Genomic DNA, 23,226 nt, shown 5'->3' with positions numbered 1-23,226 from the left:
TCTGTGCTCTGTATATCTGATCAGATGTGTGTGAGATTCTTCAGGGGATCTGATAGACCATATTTTAGAGAATAGCTAGACATGTCAGAGTGTGGGGTAAGGTTGCATTTATTTTCAGGGCTCTTACAGAGAAATTTTTGTTCCAAAGTCAGCACTTAGAGAGGTTTCCCATGTAGGAATGGAGGCTGAGCTGACTCGCCATCAGAATAAGCATATTTTGGTCTTGAAGAAAAAAGATGAGCAAACACCGTCCTCACTGATATATTTAGCTCATAGTGATTGTAAGGATGAGTTCAACTGGATTCACGATCCCTTGCTTAGCTCTCTCTTATTTCCCAAATGGGCCACACAAGTGGCCTCATGCACACCCATAGCAGCTGGTAAAACAGCTCCGCTTGCGTAATGGAAGAAGTTGGCAGGAGAGGACTGTCAGAAAGGTTTTGCCAGGATTTCATGGCAGAGAGGTGACTTTGTCAAGACCGCAAAAGAGTTGGTCCAGACCCAGTCAGAAGTCAGGACCTGCTCTGCCTCATTTCAGGTGTTAGAAGCTCTGGTTTATGTAGCATGTGTATCTGTGTTTTTAATACATGAAAATCTTTGCATTCATTTCTCCAGTCCCGATTGCTTTAAAAGGGGTGGAACTTTTCAGCGTGCCCCAAATAAGAGAGGGGCAGAAAGCAGAGGGTTGACCGTGGTTCAGGGCAAACCACTCCATCCCAGGCTGGCAGAGGAGACTCGCAGATGTCGGTGCCCCTGGGAGCGGGGTGACGACCAGGGCTCTCTGTGCTGTGCTGCCAGACCGCACCGGTGTGCGAGCTTGCGGAGGAAATGGGAACGGGAACGGAGCCGTGCCTGTGGCCGGCAGGCAGCTGCGAGGCTGGCAGCGGCGGCCAGCCCGCTGACAGCATGGCTCTGGCACCGCAAAGAATCAAGCCCTTTGTATCTAACCATCCAGACCTAATACACTGACATGGTCGTCATCAGATACAGTTGACACATGTTTAAATGGTGTATCTCGCTGCTTTGAACAAGTGGGAAAGTGTTCTTGGACTGCTTTGCTCTCCACATTTCTACGGAGTTTCCCACTGTCCATTTTCCATAGTTACTTACAGCAATTAACTGGAATCCAGGGCTGCGGCGGCTGCACGCATAGTCTCTCAAACCACACCTGTGGCTTTTTTGTGTCACATATAATTCATGACTGAGTGACGCTTCCTGCCTTGTCATCTTTAGTCCTGGATGAATGAATGGTGTAGCTAAATCAGCTTAGTGCCGAACTAAAGCGGTGGTTCATGTTTAGCTGTGGCTCTTGTACAAGTCGTGCAGAAACTTATTTGTGTTGGTACGGCTGGGTGTTCACTGGAGGCTCCAGCTCTTTTGATATCGGATCCACTCACAGCTTGCATGTCCTGCCTCAGCTTTATTTTCCCTTCCAGAGGCATAGATACTGCATGAATCACTGTCTTTGCAGAGGCTCCAATGGGCGAAGGTATTTGTGCTGAAACCTCACCAGGCTGTAATTAATCTGTAGACGAAAGGAAATGGTTTTGTGACAGCTAAATGAAGACCAAATAATGCAATGTGATGAAAGGTATGCGCAGCAGTCGGATTCAGGATCTGAAGTTATATGCATTTAGCTTTATGGTGAGCTGAGAAGTGTTTGAAAAAAGAATTGCCTGAAGTCCCAGTTAGTAGCAGACAAAAGCAGAGGAAAACCTGCATGTAATTATATATTAATATGCAGAAAACTTAACAGGGATTAAAAAAATTGCACCCGGTTATTCAGTGTATTTGAAAACATTTGGGAAACTTACACATAAACTGCAAGTGCTGTACTCAGAGAGGCATGTGCTTTCTGTGTTTGATCTGTGAGATCAGGGTATGTTCCAGTGAACAGGCTGTCTTTTCTTGGGCTTTAGCTAAACATCTGATAACTTTTAAAAAAATATTGTAGACTTCTGTAAATTAAGCTGAGGAGTTTTTTTGTTGGTTGGTTGGTTTGAGTTTTTTTCCCAGATTTGGATTGTTTTGGAGAAGATAAGGAGTTGTTGATCATCTTGTTTGAAAGTTAAATGTTTCTCCAGTGAAAAGTTTGGGGGTTATTTTTTTGTTTATTTTTTAAAGAAGGAAGTAATATTTTGAATTCATGTTTCAGCTTGTTCATCATCAGTTACACATTACTTCAAGTGTGACTGGGATTGGTTTTAGCAAAAAGACACAATGGTAAATGTGGCAGCTTCCCTGTAGTTTGATGACTGTGACCTTTGGAATAGGCGCTCTGAAATTGGTTGATGCTGAACATTTCAAGCAGCAGCAGCAGTGAATCCTTAGCTAACTGAGTGATCTTCGAGAGCACCGAGATTTCTCAACTCCACTTGTGTAGAATCACAGAATCCTAGAAATTTCAGGTGAGAGAGACCTGAGGGGGGTTCTAGTCCAGCCTCCAGCCCCAGTGGGGACCGTTGTCAACAGCAGGTCAAGTTGGATGTGGCTTGTCTAGTGGAGTCTTGCAAACCTCCAAGGTGTGTCAGCCTCTTAGGGGTGACCTGGTCCATGACTTTCTCAGAGAAACCTTTTCTGAACACCCAGCCTGAACTTCCCAAGCTGTGTTTTTGGGTTTGGGGTATTTTTTTTAGTGTTTTTGTCTGTGTGTGTGTTTGGGTTTGGTTTTGTTTGTTTGTTTTGATGTTGTTTTGAGTTGGTTTTGGGTTTTTTGTGTTTGGTTTTGGGGTTTTTTTGCCACTACCAGGAAGGACTTGCCTCCGTCAGAGTTATAACTGTAGACTGTCATATATTTTCACTTTTAATCTAAGACTTTGATAATGAAATTGTAGTTAGACTATCTGTATTTGAGCTAAAAACACATCATTATTACAGAATTTTAATGAAATCTTAATTTCATTATGGCTATATCATGCCTATACCTTAGTAGCATTATAAGACTGTGACAGTATTGTTATTCTGACTGCGATTGTCATCATTATCGTTGCTATCTCTGTTCTTAATATGAACATACCATTTCGGGTTGCTATCCTTATTTTTGATAGCAGGAAGCAGCATTTTTTATGACTGGGCAGAATTGGATACTGGTAGGAAAACTAGTTGAATTCTGTTATGACTTCTGCATCATCAACAAAATGATCAAGTACTGTAAATTTACATTATAATTATGATGTCAGTCAGGAGCAATATAACTTGGTTTTCAGGTTGACTGAGAATGTGCTCTGGGATTTTGGAGGGAATATATTCCTCTCATTTGGAAGCTGAATAAATCCTAACAGAAGTATTTCAAGAATATATATGTAGTTCAGTGATGTTATACTCAGCAAGTATTTTATAATTAGCTCAGGTTTTAAGGCCAGGACATCTCATTTTGTTTCCTGTTTTATTTACTTGTCATAAATGAACTCAGAACTCTGCACCTTTTTTTCATTTCAATATCATTTGCAGCAATACTCCCTTTTGTCTGAGATGTGAATTATTCATTTAAGTAAGCAGGTTGTAGATAACTTGAATCTTGAGAAATGAACGTTGGAGGAAAAGCTGTTTTCTATACTTTGGTTAAGACATAGGATAGTATTTTTAAAAGAGTACAGCGAATTGACTGCTGAACTTCATAGGGACACTCTAGAATACCTTGTATGTGCAGAGAAGGACCAGGTATCTAACTCCTCCTGGTTGCATAATATCTTTAAAATGTCTTGTCATGGACATCCAAAGTGCTCCACATGTGAATGATGGCAATACCTGAGTCATAGTTTGTCTGCGTTAGAGAAGATGTCCAAAGCCATACAGGACCCTGGCTGCTTCTCCAAATTACCTGGAGGGAGCTATTCCTCTTCAATCCAAATCTTTCTACCTCTAGTGACTTAGAGCTTCAGAAGGGCTTTGTCTGCAAGATCTTTCTGGTTCTTCCTTAAGGAAGGCCTCACTTGGTCCCGCTCAGGGTTTTAGGGGTTCTTCAGGATGTCTTCAAGGAGGTGATGAAAGCAAAGAGCACAGTGATGTGGATAACAATGCCATCTCTCATACCCCAGTGGGTATGTGAACTCATCTGCTGTGGCACAAAGCAATAGCTCTTACAACAGCAGCTGGTTTTGCTTCTGCTGGTGCTGGTGTCTGATACCAGTCACCTGCTTTTGAAATAGACAGCACCCACTACTGGAGCTGTGTATTCTGGCTGAGCAGCAGCATGGCTCTGTGGATTTGCTTTCTTACCTTCATGCCTCTCTTCTCCCCTTCCCCCACAGCTTCTACTACATTTTCTCTTGTAGACGGCAGTATAGGATCAGACTGCTTTTCATTTCCATCACTTTTCCCTGCTGTGACTGAATCTGTTGCAATTAAATTTTAATTGAGATGCACACTGCTTAAATAGACACAAGACAGCTACAGCTATCGCTAATTAATTTTCTTCCAAAATGACAACATTTAATAATTATATTCCTTGTCACTTACATTATTTATACAAGTTTAACTCTGGGAATTTTTTTAAAGACACGTCAGCTGTGAAAGTGCTTTATGGTGTTAATCTCCTGTAAGGCAATTGTGATTAACTTCAGAAGTGGAAGCATGTTTATAGTGCATTTAGTAAAATAACATGTAGTTCTGCAAGTTGCAGTAGAGGTATTTCTATTTCTATTAGAGATTGAGGTATTTCTACAATAAGGTAATAGTGTTTCTGGTTAGAGTATTCAAATCTAGGGAAACCCTAATGACAATAATTTGTGCTCCTGTATCGTCTTTGATCTGTGGATCTCTAAGTACTTTCTGCCTGTGATAAGCTCACACCTTCTGCAAAGATTCCTTCCCAGTTTCTCACTTCACCTGGCAGAGCACAAAGAGATCATCTACTGCCCCAGCTTGCAAAGTCCTTGCTGTCTGCTACCTCGCTCTAATACCAGGCAAAGAAAATAACCTTTTCGTGTTTTAGTCTGAAGAATCCATCACTGGTTGCTGACAGACAGGGTGTTGGATGAGTGGGACCATTTGTCTGTTGTGGCGTGATAGTCCTGAGGCAGTGCTGTGACAATCAGGGGATTCTGGCTGTGCTTTTGATACATCATTGCTGCTTCATGGTAGGACTTTGGTGTTTGTGGAGAGGTGCGTCACCAACCTCCAAACTTCAAACGTTCACCAAACCAGTAGAAATATCTTGGGACAGCTGTGAGGAGAATTCTTCCAGCCTCTCCTGCAGGGATGTAGAATGGTGATGTTCCCTCTGCAGAACAAAGGAGCTGACTGTGGAAGGTGAGATGCATCAGCCCTGGGGCTTTACTGACAAATCAGGAAACTTTGGGAATGACTGGAGTGTTGGAGAGCCTTTTTTGTTCTCAGTGAGGGTCCTGCCTAAGGTGAAAGTTTAAGCTGGAAGCTACAGCAGAGGGATTTTGTGGGTCAGAGAAATAAACCTGAGAGGGCAGGACAGGTAAGACTTTGATCTCTCAGAGGACCCAAGACCAATAAAAGTCAAAACTAGATGCGAGAAGTGACTGCAAGTGCCTGGGTGTGCATATTTTCCTCTGCTAGCATAGAGTAACTCTTTAGACCCACACCTTTCTGGTTATCACTAGCAAAGTAAAGCTGCTATGGGAACAGAGCTCTGGGAAAGTGTGTGTTTGCATTTATTAAGGGTGTTGGGATTTAGTACTGTTACTGCAGAGCAGAAGGAGTTGGATGGTGCAACCCCATTCCGGGGAGACACAACAGAGAAATTTTCCAAGGATGGCATGGAAAGCAGTTGTACTCTGTGCTGCTGTGATCAAGGGAGGTTAAGATGATGTTGATGTAGGGGGCTGATCAATAGGACATTTGGGGTGTCTCAGTCAAAGGAAATTTGATTAAATGTATTAAATGTGTATATAGTAAAACTCTCGTGTTGGACATACGGGTCTATCATATACTGTTTACCTCACATAAATTTCAGTGTCTTCTTGAAGGTAGTCATTTCAATTCCTTTTGTAGTGAATATGTAGCAAAAAAAGTACCTCCAGAACCTTTAGATCTGTGTTAAGATGAATTCGAATGACAAGCTGTCTGTCTGGTCATCTGTCTATTCTCATGTACTTTCACAGCAGCAAAATTTCATTACAAAAAATTTTTTCATTGTCACTTTCTCCTCAACTTTGACAACAGCAGAAGAGACTGGGCAATAATTAGTGATATTTTGGTGTCTGTGTCTGGTTTCTTGTGCAGTGTTGCACAGTGGCAGGATTAGATATGCCAAGGAACTGTATCCTGGATTTTTTAGAAGCAACAGAAACTTTTTGCGCCTTTATTTTATCGCATCTCTGAGGAGGTCGTAGATTACTACTCTCTTCCTAAGCAGGTACTGCAGTTAATTATATACAGATTTTTGTGCTTATTGTGACCAAGAGTCACAATTCTTGGCAAAGATGCAGGTCTTGGTAGCACGGCAGGGTAGGACAATAGTGCATGCTGCCTGCTTTCTCCACAGTGGACCTGTCCTGGGAGCCACGGTCTGCTCCATTGCACCTGAAGAGACAGGAATCATTCATTCCTCTAACAAATAGATCTCTTCCTCTGTATGTTTTCCCTGAAGTTATTTACACATCATGTTGTTTGCTTTGAGGTCTCGCATGCTCTATAATTTGCATGTGGTGCTGGAGTTGCTGACGGTTTGTTGCTTTGATTGCCAATTCTCACGGTCCTGAAAAATGCCTTTAGCTGCCAGTGCAGCTGAGTAGCTCTGGGGGCTGGAACCCAAAAGGCTATAAGTCTGGTAAAAGCTGGGAGAGTTTTCTGCATAATGCACGATATGAGTGGTTGTGTCCAGGTCCCAACCTGAAGGCAGGGAGAAGCCATGTGGCTTTGGGTCTATGTCATATCATTACACTGAGCAGCAAAAGGAAGGCCTAAACATTAATGAATGTTCACAGCTACCAGTCCTCTGCTCTAAAAACCTCAGCGGGGTGCAGTGATGAAAAGCCAACCCACCACGAGCTTCAGGTCTGTTTCTCTGAAGGCATCTTCCTGGTTATATTCATTAAATAAAGACCAATACTTGGCTACGAGAGTGCTGAGGGAAGGCATCTACTGTTTTCTCAGTATGCCACTAATGATTTGGGGATGTCCAACAATTTTTGTTTTCAAAAGATACATTTTTCTCTGTTGTTTTTGATTAACATTTTATGAGTTAGCAATAAACCTATGAAACTCTGAGTTTGCAGTGGGGATATTGGCTCCAAAACAGAAAGTGTGTTGAGCTGTTTCACTTACAATGCATGAAAGGCTGGGAAAAGCACAAGAGGACAAAGTGGTACCAAATGTTGGGTAGCTATGGATGTAGTTTTAGAGACAAGAAATTGTGTGGTCATCTGTAGCTGGTGACAAGTCCACCAACCCTGTGCCTTCAGTTCTATGGAAGTCTGGGCTCAAGCGAATGACTGTAGAGATGGGAAAGAACATATATTTAATTTCTTCAGTAGAGAAAAGGCTAACGGGCTTTTCAGTGCTAGGTTGTGACAGCAATTAGAACGAATACTCGAAGAGATGTTTCAGTATTTCTGGTGTATAATTCTGAATGTCAAGGTGCCCTGACACAATATGTTATGCAGAGGAAGGGTATATAGGAAGTATGATCTTTCTTTTAGTGAGGGACAAATGAGTTATGATAAATGAGTTATGCAAGTAATTATTCCCTTACAGGAGGAAAACTACAGTTAACTGTAGAACCCCAGTACTTCTAAAACCAGAACAGATGTGTTTGCTGGTTCCTGATTTTCCGAGGGGATCTGATTCTCATCTTGCAGACCTGTAATAAAACAGAAGGCAGCCCAAGTCAGTAGTTTCACTGGTGAAAACTAGTTCTGAATGAGACTGGGAGTGGACAAATTTCTCTGGTCTGTATGACCAAACCCACTCAAAGAAAACATATTTAGGCCCTGATGGAAGCAAGTGCATATGCATTTGCTGAAGTCTTCCTAAAGCCAATGAGATTGAAAGCATAGTGTGGTAGGCTTTGATAGGCTTTGAAAGAGGAGACAATGGTTGAGGCAAAACAAAAGAGCATGCCATCAAAGGATGTAAAGCAAAGTGACAGGACCGAAGTGACAAGCTAGGAAAATGCTCTTTGCTCCCACATTCTGAATGGCTGTGAAATCAGCTTTGTACTCATTAGAGCCAATGTAAAGGAACTTGCTGTAAATGAAAATGAATGGCTTAGGAGCTGGTGTTTTGAGTTCAGCTGTGTAGGTGAGTGGCAGGAAGCTCAAGGAAGTGCCAAACTCTGAGACATTGTGCAGAAGGAAGAAGCAGGAGTCAGAGGTGGCCTAGTGGCAAAATCTTAACAGTGAGGTTGGAGGAACCTGAGGACCACCCCAGGTTTCAAACTTGAATAACAAAGAAGATGCTATGCTATCCACCTCTACAGCATTGCTACTGTCTAACCGTGTCCAGACTGCTGTGAGAGAGATTTGAGAGACAGACTGAATTTCTTGTGTTATTGGAGGGAATTTGGTCTGAACTATGTCAATATGAGAGTAAAATATAGGTATGATTTAGTGGAGAGAAATCCCAGAGGCACCTGAGTACAGAAGACTGGACACAGCTTAGCTGTGAATGAGGAGGAAGATGGAATGAGAGTTACAGACACAAGTGGGATTTTGTTTTTAGAGAGAGGCAGACGAAGGCAGACCAGAAAAAAGAGAGAAGGGGCGAGGAGAGTAAGAAAAGTGACTGTGACATGGTTTAAAAGATGGTTGTGGAGGAGTGGGGTGATTAGAGGGAAAGAGGAGATTAAACTTTAGGATCAGAGAGGGAGTTGTAGATAGGAGGTAATAGACTTATGTTGTTCTGACTGTTTTCTCTAGGAAAAACTCAACAAACTTGCATGCAGAAAAAAAGATACAGAGATAGAATATAATTATATGCATTAATAGGCAACAGAAATAATGTACAGTAACTGCAAGGTAAATAATAACTGTAATTAGCAGTACTAAAAAATATATATATGTGTATGTGTGTATACACACATACTCCTATAAAAGAGTTTTGTCCTAAGGAATTTATATTAATACTTTGTGTTTTGTGTTAAATTAGATAGTATCAAGGAACAAAAACAAATAAGGAGGAAGTATTTACAGGGTCTTCTCAGGCTAACCTTAATGATTTGAATCTTATGTAATGAAATAGTAAAAAGAATCTTTTTTGGGTGTATTGTCTGGTGGCCACATCAGTCACTGCCCCAAAGTCTGGTATAGCCCCTGGAAAGCTGTGGAGACCCAACAGGAGCACATGCAGTTTCCAGTGCTCAGCCCTTGGCCTGGTTACCACCAAACATGGTTCTTCTGCTTCACTTGTTTCAACTGTGCAGCCGCATAGGCACAACGTGGTTCCTGAACTTTTCCTCTGAGCCATAGCAACCTGCCGACATTTGCTAAAGGTTCACTGCCGCCTTGTGTTTTGTTCCAGTAAGTTTTGTGGACCTGAGATGTCCTGGCATGTAAACCCAGCTTGTTTTGTATGTGAAGCAGACACTGCAGGGCAGCAGAGGACCAGACCTCTTTGTCTTTCCAGTCTCCTGTAGGCTGTGGAGACACCAGTGCTGGGGTTGAGAAGGGAGGTTTTCCCCTTAGCTTTTATAACAAGAGAACAAAATCGATTACCATGTTATTTCTTTCCTTTTTTGGTGATGGCAGCTTCTTGCCAGACCAAGAAACCAAATTAATTCTTTTAGGCTACAAAGTGAAAATTGCATGATATTCTGTTGGTGAATCGTTTTATAATCTCTCAGTCATCAAAATACTTGTAGCGGAGTAGACATAACTGCATAGTGAAGGAATGTATACTCGGCATCATTGGCAGGACATAAACACCTGAGAGTTTATCAGTGTTCTGGGAGATGTTTATTACTTGAGTCTGACTAAGTCCTTATCAGAAAAGAAAAAAGTAGAGAGTTGGAAGGTAGAAGTTAGTTTGCTTGTCAGTAGAGGCAGGCATGGTAAAATTTAATCTTTAAAAATGCAGCTGTTTTGATCTGTGAAGGTATGGCAGATCAACCATTAATAACATACCGATTCATAGGTGCACAGAGGACCAAGGTGCTGATCTAGACACCACCAGAGGTGTTTCTCTGTAACACCATCAAGTACTTTCCTGTACTGAAACCCATCCACATCCTGTGACGAGTCTTAGACTATAACAAATCTTCTGGAAAAACATCTGAACAAAACATTAGCTCTGCCATGCTAGAGAGGCTGGCACCAGCGTGAGACTAGTGCTCTTTTCTGTTGAAACTGGGAACCTTGTTTCTAATATGAATTTCTCTAGTTTAACTTCTAGCTCTTAGTCTTTGCAGTTGTTATTAGGTAACTGTAATTGGTTTAACCATAGATTCTTTTCATGTCCCTTACCTCTATCAAAAGGCATGTGTTATCAAATTTTTGCAGATTGTATGTGTATTAATATTACTGATCAAGTCATCCTGCAAGTGCCTCTCTTTCATTTTTTGAGCTCTCTTTCATTTTTCTCGTGTATGGCACTGGAGCCTTTGCAATTTTCATCTCTCTGCTTGGACTATTCCATTAAGTCAATTTAGGGTTAGGCAGAGAGGCCTTATAACCTCCCAAATTCTGTATAGACACACATTGCTTTAATTGTTTTAATACTGGCAACTTTCTTAGAGCTTGTCAGCCAGTGTTTGCCCATCATAAAACTTCAAGTTGTCTCCAGTCAGTGTTTCTCAAAACACAGTCTTCATTTTAATCAGTTATTTTCCAGATGTGTGGCCTTATATGTGGTTGCTTTAGAACCTATAATCTTTGTATAAAAGCCCATCTAAGGATGGAGAGCATGTCACTGGTACAAAGCAATCATCTTTATTTACCATGTCAACAGTCATTTGTCACTGACAGACTTCATGACTCTGTATTTGTTTCCAGTCACTGATACACAAAATGATTGTAGCTCTCCAACCATATGAATGTTTCCACCAGATTCAGTAATACTGGTCAGGATTAATTTGTGTATTAAATGAGCTATTCCACTTCTTGTTTATTACTCGTGTTCATAGCATTAGAGTCTACACAATTAAGGAATCTCTTCTCTTTGAGTCCCTTGGTACCTTGATTAATTTTAGTCTTGACATCTTGATTTCTGGCTAAATGAGTGCTCATTTTCACCCTTGTCTTTTGTCATTAGCTTAATACCCTCCTGAATACTTTAGCCTGTCTCCTGAAAGACTTATTCCCTTCTACTGAAATGACAGTCAGCCACATCATACAGTCTTTTCTCTGTAGAAGGACTTGCACTGCTGAAAACTTCGAGGCTCTGCCATTCACCGCTTACTTGTTACATTTTGGAAAAATATATAGCCTTGTAACTTGAGTCACAGATCACAGAAATGAGTAGTGTTCAAAGCATTGATTTCATTCTCCCGCATATAAAATTCCTTGCAAGGATTCTTGGTCTTGAATTTTTCTTCACAAGCTTGGTTGTGTCCTTGCAGACTAGGCTGTGTTGTGGTTCATGGGTTCTAACTCCATATTGTTCTCACCCCTCCTATTACAGCAACTGTCAGATATTTCAGCAGTTTTGGGGTTTTCAGATGCTCTCTTAGTTGTGAGCATAAGGCTGAACTTGATGACCTTCATAGGTCCCTTCCAATACTCTATGTTCCTCTCAGAAACTCTTCTCCCATTCTCATCTGGATGAATTTTTCTCCATTCTCTTGTTTATGAACTGCCAACCATTTTATGTGGTCTGCATCCTGCCTTCAGCTGGCAACTGTAGTCTTATAAAGACAATATGTGGAGTGGAATAAAGTGTGGAATAGCAGCTTGTGTGGTGTATGTGTTCTGCAGAGGAAAACGAGCCAACTGAAGTGTTGCTTTTTTGTTTTTAATTACATTCTTGTTTCCTTCCCAGGCTTCTCTCTTCTGCATACTTACACGTGTGCCTCTGGAGGGAGGATTCAATAGGCTGATGAACAGAACTGGAATGTTTAAAAATAAACCAAAATTTTGTAATGAAACATGTTCTGAAAGAACCTAGTTGCCATAGGGATTTTTGCAAGGATACAGTCCTTCATCTTTCAGTGGTCAAAATAAAGGTTTTTATTTCTTGAGCCAAATGAGGGGTTTCTTATCCAAGCTTTGGAGCCTGTTCGATGTCATCTGGATAGACTAGTCACTACAAAACAATATTACTCATCCCATCCCTACATAAAGCAAACCCCTTAAACTTCAGTGCATGTGGTTTGTATTTGGGGTTTCATTCATGAGAGTTAAAAGTGCCCAAACTACTGCAGCACGGAAGTGAAACCCTGAGAGGATTCTCCTTCAGTCACCACCAGCCAACAAAACATTCCCTTCTGAAAACCTCCCTTGAATCTAATTTCAAGGCAGCTCTTTTCCTTCTAGCCAGATCTCACACATTAGCCCTTATCTGTTCTGTGGAATCTGCATGAACATCTCTGTTCAGAATCAGAGTTTCTGCCCCTCTCATAGAATGTGCAATTTACTTACTTAGAAGGTTTTATTCATAAACCTGATGAAAAGTCAATAGATTATTACTGATTTGCAATTAGAGTCTAATTTTGTTGTAAATAGTTTAATGGTCCTCCGCCCTGGTCTTAATACAGTCTTTTACCCACCCTGTTTAGCAGTAACCCACTCTGGTATAGCTGCCAAGCGCCATAGATATTTTATCTGACATGTTAGTTATTAACAGTTTCTGCTCTTGTTGGAGCATGAAGACTTGATGAAGGAGGTTTTTTGGTTTCTTCAATTTCTTTTTTTTTTTTCTTTTCCTATTCTGTTGGGCAAAGGTTTCCTAAAATGAACACAATACTTCTTCATTAGATACATGTGTGCACACATAGGTAACATTTGTCTTTTTGGTTTTGTTTTTGGAAAAAACCCAGAAAATTCCATAACAGGAAATTGAAAACTTCTTTGGACTTACATCAAAAAAACAAACTTAGACAACGCTTTGCCACAGTTCTCTCACTTGCAACAAAACCAAACAAATAAACAAAACCCAGGTGAAGATTCAGGGACCAGTTATAATGGTGACGAATCACTTTTGAGCAATTTTTGTTTACCTGGTGGCATCCTCCCGTATTTTTGCAGCATGTTAATGCAGACTCTGAATGCAGGAGTGTCTTGATTATCTTCTTTGACGGTTTTTCGCGTGTTGGAATTCGCTTAGTAGAAATTTTCTCATGATAAGACACGTAGGATTGGCTTTGTAAAAGTACAAGCATGACTTTGTTTTCCTGTTCTACCACAAAAAGCTTTCCCTCCAGCCCCCACTCCTCCATCTTCTCAGTTCTTCCAAAGTAAGAAACAAAGATAACTTCTGAGGGAAAGGAGGGAAAGTCAGGTACCCCAGCCTGCATGTCTCAGCATGGACCAATGCCGATTGTGTGTCTGGCTTTGAGCTTTTATGTCTGTTTGTATGTTTTGATGATGTATTGTAATTGTTTATAATCCAGCACCTGAAAGATAATTTCTGTTCAAGGCTTTAAGGTTGGCAACTTGAAAATATACTCCAAGTGGGGAAACGATTCAAATTTATCTGGTATTTTATAAATTGGTCTTATTTGTAATGAAGCAACAATATTCAAGTGACATTAGTGTTTGTACAAAATAAGAAGAGCAAGCTAAACCTGAAGAATGGGTGAAATATGAGTTTCTTTATTCAATGCTTTTTCCTTTCCAATAAATGCAGCCCAGAAAGTAAATGGCTTTAGAAAGGGAAAACCCGTGTATGTTACAATAGACTGGCCTCAGTGTTGTCATCTGGTGCCACAGAATGTCCTGGGATAACCTGACCTGTGGTTGACATTTCTGAAGGATGCATGTCTCCCACAGGTCCTTTGCCACATCTGTCAGCCCTGCCCGGGACCAGGGGTCCCAGGGGGCTGGGTGCCCCAGTGCAGACACCAGAATTACTGCCTTGCTGTCCAGGACACATCAGTGACTGGCCCCTGCTGGAAGGTCTCCAAGGAACATCCAGCTGCTGAATTCTAGTTGAGAAGCAAGTAACTGAATACTTAAAGACCATCTATATGGTGATAATTTCTGATTGCCACCACTAACACCGCTGTCCTTGTTTGAAGGAAGGCTGAAGGAAGTGAAAGGCTGCTGTGGTCAGTGTCAGTGTAAGGGGGCACAGCACTTGTGACTCTGAGGTATATCTGACATTGTTTCCTTTCACATATTTCCTTTTGCCTGGCACCATGTGAAGCAGTAGATTCTTTGTGTGCCTGACCACAAAGTCTAGGTACTCCATCTACAAAGTGTGATAGACCATGCTGCAGGGCTGCATTCTTTGAAGCTGTTTTCAGGGCATATTTCTTCCACCAGAGACCCTTACATCTCGATTTTTTTTTTTTTTCCCCTGTGAGTTCCCTTAATGTTTTTTGTCTCTCTTCCCTCTATGCCCTGTCCTGTCCCTGCCATATTAGATGTCATGTTGCGCCTTCCCCTGCCCCAGTAGAGCATGGATCTCCATCTCCCATGGTACTAGCTCTGTCTGCAGTCTGTTTCTTCCTCTTTCCCATGCTTCTCTTCTCTCTTTCCACATGATTTACCATTGCCTGCCTTGTGCCTGTACTTCCATTCACTCATACTCTTCAGTAAGTTTGTAAGGTTATCCCTCTATCCCCTTATTTCTTGTCTTCCAGGCTCTTCTCCGTCTTGAGGGATGTCCTGCTCTTTCCACATCCGCCCAGTCATCCTTGCAAACATCCCTCCTTCCCACCCTGCATTTTTCCTTTCTTTACCTCCCTAGACAGAGTTATGCCTGGAATATCTCTGGAACCTCTGGAGCTGGTTGGAGGTGATGTTATTACAGAACAGAGAAACACTGCCAAGTACCAGGCAGTCCTGGGTGCCCTTTGACCCCTCACAGTAACGCAGAGTGGCTTCTTCCTTATGCTTTTGGTTTGCTGTTGCCATATGGAAATGGCAGATGGTGTTGATCAGGAAGTTAATCTAGAAGCGTATCCGTTTCATGCCGTACGCAAAAGATTTGTTCATTAAACTTAGAAGTCTAATTTAAAGCCAATTAACAGAGTGATTTGAAGAGACTTGTTGTTTTTGAAGTTCAAAAGAGATTGTAAGTCTCTGATTTCAGCCTTTGTACATTCCAGAACCTGTATAACTATTGCAGTGTTGCCAATTCTACTGGGTTTTTTTGTCTCTCTCTCTTTTTTCTTTCTTTTCTTTTTTTCTTTTCATTTTTTTGAGTGATGGAACTTTTACCATGGGCTGGAACTGTTTGGTGAAGCCTTGTTAACACCCAACTTTCTTAGCAATTTTATCCTTATATTTGGGGTCGGGTGGGCAGAACTTGTGTGTATTTCTATCCTCTTTGCTGAACGTCAGCGCAGCTCCCTCCTCCCTCCCTTTGGCAGGCTGGTATCACTCTTCTCTAAGCAGGAGTTGGGGAAGGAGGTAGAAAAGCAGAATAAGCCCTGAGCAGCTCTGTACCCTGTTAACACTGCTCCTGTCAGCACAAGTTTGTCTCTGCTTCCTTTCCTCCCTCCCCATGATGTCTCCCAGAAGCTGGTAGGGACCCACCACAGAAAGTTTCTCAAGGGGAAGGGGCAGGAGGGGCCCTGAGACAGACAGTGACTGCTCTATTCATGCATGCCCCAGCATACAGCTCTGATTTCCATGTGTAATCAACCCTGTAGGATTGGCCCAAGCAGACCATTCCTAAGAGCTGTCCAAATGGGAAACCTTGTGTCAAGAGGACCCCGAAAGTGATTAGTTCTGAATTAGTATTTATGCTACTTTTACCTGCTTTTATTCTGTAAACACTTGTAGGTCCTTCAGCAACAGACAGCATGTTTGGATAGTCCTAACATTTAGTAGTGGCATGTGGACAGAGAAAACTTTCTTTAGTAATTTGAAGCTGTTGCTGATATAAAAGAAAATAGAGGGGTCAAGTTTTGCTGTGGTATAGAGCCTATGACTTCACCGGGTTAACTGCTGCTACTTCCCTGTAATTGAGAACATAATTTGGCTCAAACCCTGGGAGACTGAAAAGGATCACAGCAGCCACTGTATTAAACCAATATTCAGAACAGTTGGCTCACACTGAATTTCATAAGTAGATCATGCATTCAGAAGGCTTTAACTGTATGACACAGTCCACTGCTGAAGAAGAGATGGTGGGAGTATCTCTTTGTTTGTCTTAACTAGATCAGCATGCCAGATATACATATCAAGCATGGGATTGTACCTACATGGGGGGGTGATGTGGCAAAACTGATCAACTATCTCCTTGTGGTTGTATGAGAACAAACCTGGTGAGAGCTGTGCAAAGACTGCCCTTGGTTATCCCAGCTCCCACTGGTCTTGCCAGAAGCCAGCAAAACTGAGGCTGTATCCTGTCAAGATGGCTTCTGGAAGCATACTTTGGAAACCCCTTTCTGCTCCTTCCATGGGGCTGCCAAGCTTGAAGGTGGCATTCAGGATTTGACCTGTGTCACAATGCTACTGGCAGTACCTGCCCTCTGCCAGAGAGGCTCACTCCCATGGTGCTACTTAGCTTTGAGCAGAGATGGCCAAAACTGGTCATTCATTTTTCATAGGGAAAAAAAAATGTTTCCTACCCTGTCTAGGGGAAGAGAAGGAGGTTTCCTGATGAAAGAACAATCCTGAAGAAGGAAATAATGCCTTTTCAAAAAAAGGGTGTGTAGGGGCTATGGCTAATGAGTGTCTGTTTATTCCTATGCTTGCTAGCAGTCCTGCTCAGGCTGAAGCCCTCCAAAAGAGACAAGCATTTTGGGACAGCACTTTCGACCATTCCTCAAGCACTTAGCGGGAGGGATTGTTTTATTAGGAAAGTTTACAGCTTCTTGTTTTCCCTCAAAGGCAAATGTGACTTTGTTGTTTTTAATTCTGTTGGGATTTCTCCCTTTTAATATACAACACAGCTGTTAAAATAGCTGGGGTTGTCTAGGGCAAATCATATAGCACTTTCCTTGTTCAGATCTCAGATGGCTGCCTTTTTAGTGTCGCTGCAGAATTATATTACAGGGCATATGAATAGTGCTGGTATTAGTGTCAAAATCAATTACCCAACCCTCCTCCTGCAGAGAAAGCTACAAACCTTAGGAACAATCTGAGTAATCCATTCTGGTTTCTAATTCTGAGTAATGACGGAGGGCAGAGAGTTGTGCTTGAATAAGTGCATAGGGTCTTTCTCCGTATAGTCACTCCTAAATGCATGCTCTTTACAGGAAAAAGCAGGCTCCCTGTGAAACCCTTTTTCATGCCAAATGGCTCGCTGCTAAGATTAATCTGTCATTGAATTTATAAATTCTGTGTGGCACAGAGCAGCAGAAAAAGTTTAGCATCGAACAGAAAGCAAAGTATGTATTGCTTAAAAAATGGATGTTGTGCTCTTGGATAGTGTGGATTGACTGCCTCCACCAATATATCTTCTTATACTGGTAATAAAAACACTTCCATAGCCTTGTGCCTCCAAGGATCTCAAAGCACTTTGCAAATAGGGCAAAGTACTATTTCCTATTTTATAGCTGTGGAAAGTAGCTGCAAGAGAGGAGTTAAGCTTTTTACCCAGGGACACAGGGAAGACTGTAGCAGATCCATGATGGGAACCTAAATCTCCAGAGTTCCAGCACTGTGTCCTGATCACACATTACACCAGAGCACTGCTGGGAAGTCTGCTGGTCACCAGCTCTCAGCCATTGTCTGTGAAATTGCAGAAGGTGGGATATGAAATCAGTGTTGGTGCTCCTTTGCTCACTCATCTCTGTCCCAGTCTGTGGGTAAAGGTGCTGAGCAGAGCAGGATGTGGTGGGAAGGATGCTCATGTCCTCCTAGGCTGGGATGATCAGCTCTGGTTGTGGTGCACTGTGGAAGGAGAATGAATTTTGGCTGGTGCTGACTCAGGGAAAAGTTTGGAACCTCATCATCAGCCTGGTCCGCCCCAGGCACCTTTATGAAGCAAAAATAATTATAGACTTATTACCCTAAATCCTATGAGATTAGAGAAGTTGCATTATTTATTTTTTTCTAATCCAGTATTCGAGGATTCACCTGTTTAATACAACCACTTATTACAAACACTTGAATATTTTTTTTAATTCATAATTAATACACCTGTAAAGACCAGATTTTCAAATATGGGCCTGATCTCCTGTCACATTCCAGTTGGATAAATGACATATCTAAAAAAATGGGTCCCTACTGAGGTGTCTGTGGCAGGGATTTAGAGATTTTGCTTCAGGCACCTCTCTGGAAGAAAGCGTGGCTCTAACCTGCGTGTTTCACGGAACAATTTCTGTTACTAGTTCCTTCCTTCCCCTCGCTGGCTGCTGAGCTCTACAGTGCCCCGAGCAAGATCCCTCACCCCTGGGGCTGCCCCCAGGGTCAGGGTAACCAGGGAAGGGGGGATGGGGGTGCGAGGGGCAGCGTCTGGTTTCAAACAAAAGTGCAAAGCCTTGAAAGGAGGGACTAAGAAGAAACAGGTGGGGGGCTAGTAATAGAGCCTCTGAAGTTTATTTGCTTAACGAACAGAAGCCCAGGCTGTCAGACCTAGGTCAAATACTCCTCCAGTTCGAGTGTATTTATTTCATACGTGGTCTGTAACCCAACCTGATTCCTGGATTAAACCACTGTAAAGTCCTGGCCCCCAGGAGCCCATCCCGTGTTTGCCATCAAGCCCAGCACATGCCGGGGCAGGACCTTGAGGGGCCACCTTGGTATTCACTGGAGCCTGGTGTCATCAGTAAAACCTGTAATTGTGGGTCCTGTCATTTCCAATGGAAGCTTCACAGTTTACAACTGCAAACTGTGACCGCAGATCCATCACTTAGTTGTCCCATTAATGCGAGCCATGCCTGGGGGCTCCTAGGATGAGCTGCTCGGGTCACAGCACACAGCCTTGGTGGGACACCATTCTGCCAGAGCTGCCACATCCACCACTCACCAGGTCCCTCTAGGGTGCCAGCAAGGGTGGGAGTTCCGGAAATCTTTGTGCTTTAAAGTTTTTAGGAGAGTTAACGTTTTAATCCAAGATGTTCAGGAGTCAGTCCTCTAGAGCGAAGGGAGAGAAGTTTGAGCTGGCACAGTACAATAAAACTACCTGCACACACAAAGAAGTTTTCTGGTTTCCCAGACATTTTTTGCCTGATCCCATTAATTCTGGTGAGGTAAACAGCCAGTGCGCTCCAGAGTATCTCAGGAGCTGAAAAATTTGCATTTGAAAATTTGCATGTGAAAAATTGCAGATCTGCATTAAAATTAGAAAGGAAAGGAGGAATTAGCAGTGGGTTTTCCCAAGAACTAGCCTGAGGCCAGTGCCAGGTAACTGTGCGGGTTCTGTGAAAGCAGGAGTCAGGTGGAGACATGTGAAACAAAACTAGTTAAAACGGGGTGAACAAAAGTATTTGCATTCAGAAACAAAGTATGCCTCTTGGTATACTCATTTGGGAGACCAGCTAAGTCTGAATCATGCAGAACAAATGGTCAAGCTAACAAACTTCAGGAGCTGCTATGTTTCATCAACCTAAGTTTAGAAAACCAGGTTATTTGTGCTTTGGTATCTTGTTTTGTATATCTTTCACAGAACTTATTTCACCATTTTTAATGGAGGTAAAACTGTAGCTGATTTTCAGATGCAACTGGTCAGAATAGAAGAACTTTTTTGGGAGAGAGAGGAATCATGGCTGTTACCCTTCACCAGTGAGAACTGGATGGGCTCTGGCAGACCTGCTATGGCTTATCTGTAACCATTGTGGAAAAGTTCTGGTCAGGACACTGGTTCCAAACCAGCACACAGTGTAAGGGCCAGCTGTGGGAAAGTAAAAAACCACCTTAAATGTATGTTTATCTGTATTATATTGGAAATTTTTAGCTGACTTTTTTCTTATGGTGTGCTAGGTCATGTATAGGATGGACAAATGGGATTTATACCTGGTTAATTTTTGCATCTGATCTATCCTATCATCCTGGAAAGCGCTTTGGACTCAGCTTTATTGTGCAGCCCAAGTTTATGTGGGAAAAATTGCTTTTTGATCCTGATCCTTTTAGGTCTGTGAGAACACCTATCCCTTCACATGGTTGTGCCCTTTGTGCCTGTGACTGCTGTAGTGGCTGTGCTACTGGAGTTAGAAACCCAGGAATTCTTTGTTGCTCGCCGTTTACTTTTGAGCTCTGCCGAACCTTCTGCCGCTTCCTCGTGGAGCTGATTTTGCCTGTTTTGTGAGTGGTGACCAGAATCCGGTTTTGTTTTATGTCCTCTAGGGTTTCTGAGCTGGAAGATGCCTGTCTAAGATGGAAACCTCTGCTTCAACGGCTGTTGGGAAAAAAGAAGGAAAAGGTGCCGTTCTGGAGGGGAATGGCTTTACAGAGACGGGGAAGAAACCCACTCCTTTAGCAGCTGCGGGAGCGGCAGTGGCACAAGGAGGTACTTTATGTTTTCCACAATTTGAAAGCAGCAGGGGTGTTTTTCATTAGACTGTAAGAATTTAATAAGTATAGTGGCATCTGTCTTCCTGTGAACACACTGAGTTTATTGGGGTTCTTGGCCGTCGGGGGTCAGAGGAACGGGAAGCTGTGTCACCGTGCGGAATCAAAACGTCACTGCGCTGAGACCGGTCACCGCCAGTCCCAGAGACCTGGACCAGGGTGAGGGACAGGATGGGTGGTGAGAGGTGGCTGTCAGGGAGTTGGGGCATCCCATCAGTGCTTGCCACCATCTGACTGGTGCTGTGTAGTGGTGGCAGCACAGTGCCCTCCACCTCTCCACGGTGGAGGTAAAGAATGACTGGTGAGGCTGGCTGGTGATGGAGAGCACCCTGTTACCGTGGTCAGGAAGGAGTGTCGTATGCCAGCTGTGATCCTGCTAATGAGCTAAACAGACTGCACAGTCTTAGTAATTGCTGCAGGGATTTCATGATTAGGGAGGAATTTGGGAATGTCCAGACCTAATGCAAGAATGTTCACAAAGAAAAACCCCCACTTGTGCCATTCCTGTTAATGTCAGAAACAGCTCGGGTCTTGATTTCTTTTTTTCGTCCATGTTTTAAGCAAGATTTTGGTCTTGCTGCTGTTGGAGTCAACTGGGAAGCTCTTGTGGACACCTATAGGCATGGAGCCATTATTGGTGGGTGTGCAGGGGGGACATGTAGGGATGTTGGTCCTGCCTCCTCTTGCTCACTGTGGCAGGCAAAACACACACCCCTCTTTGGCACATGTATGCTGGTGGATCTCCAAATTGGTGCCAGGGCCCATCATGGTGGCACAGCTGTGGGCAAGGCTGTGCTTGCTGGCAAGGCACTGCAACTGCTCTTGCTGAGGACTGGGTGTCCTCTATGGACAGAGTATAAAGAGACAAACTTAGAAGGGGCTGCACCAGTTTGGATGTGAGAAGAGACATCTCAGCTGTGTAAACTTTGCAGGCAGCTTTTTTTTTAACTCTTTAAAATATACGTTATTGCTAGCCTGAGTCTACCTCAAAATGAACCTTTCCCCTCCCCTTCCTTCACTGCAGGGTGGTTTTTCATCACCCCAGGAGAACAGAATGACTCTTCTGAGAGCTCTTCTGTTTCTTACCCAGCTCGGCTGGAGAGTCTGAGTTTTCTGTTGGCTGAGTTTTGAAGATACTTTCCAACCCAAATTACTTAAATCTGCTTTATCTCTCCTCCTTTTTCATAATCTTTGTGACTCAGTTTTCATTTCCCCATTGACCTGTGAAGATTCAGATGCACAGAATAAGGTAGTAGTGGCTAGATTATAATCTATCAGATTAGTTCCTGTGTTTGATGAATTTTGTTAGCAAAAAGAAAGTTTTTTCTTAAAAAGAACCAGAAAATGTTTTACAGAGTTGTTTGAAGGGAAAGACAGTTTCATGTCGCTGGATGGCTCTGAGGCACCTTCATCACAAGCACTGCACAAAGTGACAGAAAGGAAAGCTTGCCAGGAAGCAGAAATAGGGGAAAGGCAGAGACAGCAGCCTGCAGAAGTGTGCCATCCCCCAGCAGATCCCTGTTGAAGAAGCACAGGCTGTAGGAACTACTGATGCAGCACACTTGAGGTATCATCTCAGTGACTGGCAGACCCAAAGGGTTGATTGGCACCAACACAGTCCAAGCATGTGCTCAAACTCACAACCCATAGATGTGCTGTTTATAAATAAATGCCTTCTCCCCATTTGCCACTTGCCTTGGGAGTGCCTCCACCGAAGAAGCAGTCACCACATTTCCAGAGATCCAGTGGAAATGAGAATGCCCCGAGGTGGTGTCCCCATCAGCTCATGTGGCATCCCTGGAGACCTAATTGGTTTTTAAATGTCCAGTATAACATGTCCTGTTAGCAGTGTCCTCTCACCTTTGGAAAAAAAATTATTTATGGGCTCAGTATTTCTGCTTTTATTATGAGGAAGTGGAGAAGTAAGTTCAGGATTGTTTGAAGATGTCAGGAGAATTATGATGAAAGCATTGTGTAATGAGATGTAAAGAGTGAAATCTATGTCATGCTGTGAAAAGAAATGCTCATAAATGACCCAAAATGGCCAGCAGCGAAGCAGTGTGTGATTGGACATTGGCCCCAGGACTCTGCAGGTAATGCACATACTTTTGTGGTTCGGCACGCTTTCCTTTGAACTCTGATTTGAGACGTAATACCGACTCCTGAAAGAGGGCAGCATGCTTGTGCATGTGCTTGTAAGTAGAAAAAATAATACAAAGTTTTCTTCTAACATGAGTTAACTGCAAGGTATGATTTAGCAGGTGATAACAAAAAGTGTGGGTAGAGATGAGACTGTACTTACGTCGTATTCATGCTAATATAACGTTTGATTCCCTAAACTAGTGCAATTACTCATAACAGGCCAGAAATACACATATTTATGCTCTTATTTTTACAGAAGAAAGCAAGTGAGGCTTGGAGATTAATTAGGAAGTTCAGCTTAAGGAGAGGATCAGTTTTAAAGGGTGGGCCTCTGAGCTCCCCACCCTGCTTTGGGGCCATACAAACAAGTGTTCATTCTCATCCAAGACAAACTCTTGATTTCATTTATTGCAGAAGTTTTACCCTTTGTACTAGCATATGAGAAAGTGGCAGTGAGGCTCAGCTAGCGCTGCAGATCGCCAGGCTGCTCTCAAGAGCCAAACAAATGTAATTCACAACACATTGCTTCTCCTTTATTCTACTGAGTCACACAGATGGAGTGCCAACACAGCATGTTTTGCATGTTTCTCAGATCGTAAGGCTTTTTTTT

General features: G+C 42.7%; 1 protein-coding gene across 4 annotated transcripts in view; it reads left to right on the top strand.

Moving 5' to 3' along the window:
* Window positions 1–23,226, top strand: part of GLI2 (GLI family zinc finger 2) — a 191,430-nt gene that overhangs the window by 30,093 nt on the left and 138,111 nt on the right. For all 4 annotated transcript variants that reach the window (XR_007904456.1, XM_051786988.1, XM_051786987.1 and 1 more), the window contains exon 2: window positions 20,250–20,412. Coding sequence is in view for 3 of the 4 variants with exons in the window: in XM_051786988.1 (XP_051642948.1) it covers window positions 20,280–20,412 (133 nt within the window). In the remaining variant the exon portion in view is untranslated. The remainder of the gene's footprint in view (window positions 1–20,249; window positions 20,413–23,226) is intronic.

The sequence above is a fragment of the Manacus candei genome, unplaced genomic scaffold, assembly GCF_025592945.1.
Source record: "Manacus candei isolate 608988 ecotype Guabito, Panama unplaced genomic scaffold, ASM2559294v1 h1tg000023l, whole genome shotgun sequence".
Classification (NCBI taxonomy): Eukaryota; Metazoa; Chordata; class Aves; order Passeriformes; family Pipridae; genus Manacus; species Manacus candei.
Note: the sequence above shows the minus strand (reverse complement) of the source record. Positions and strands in the feature narration are given on the sequence as shown.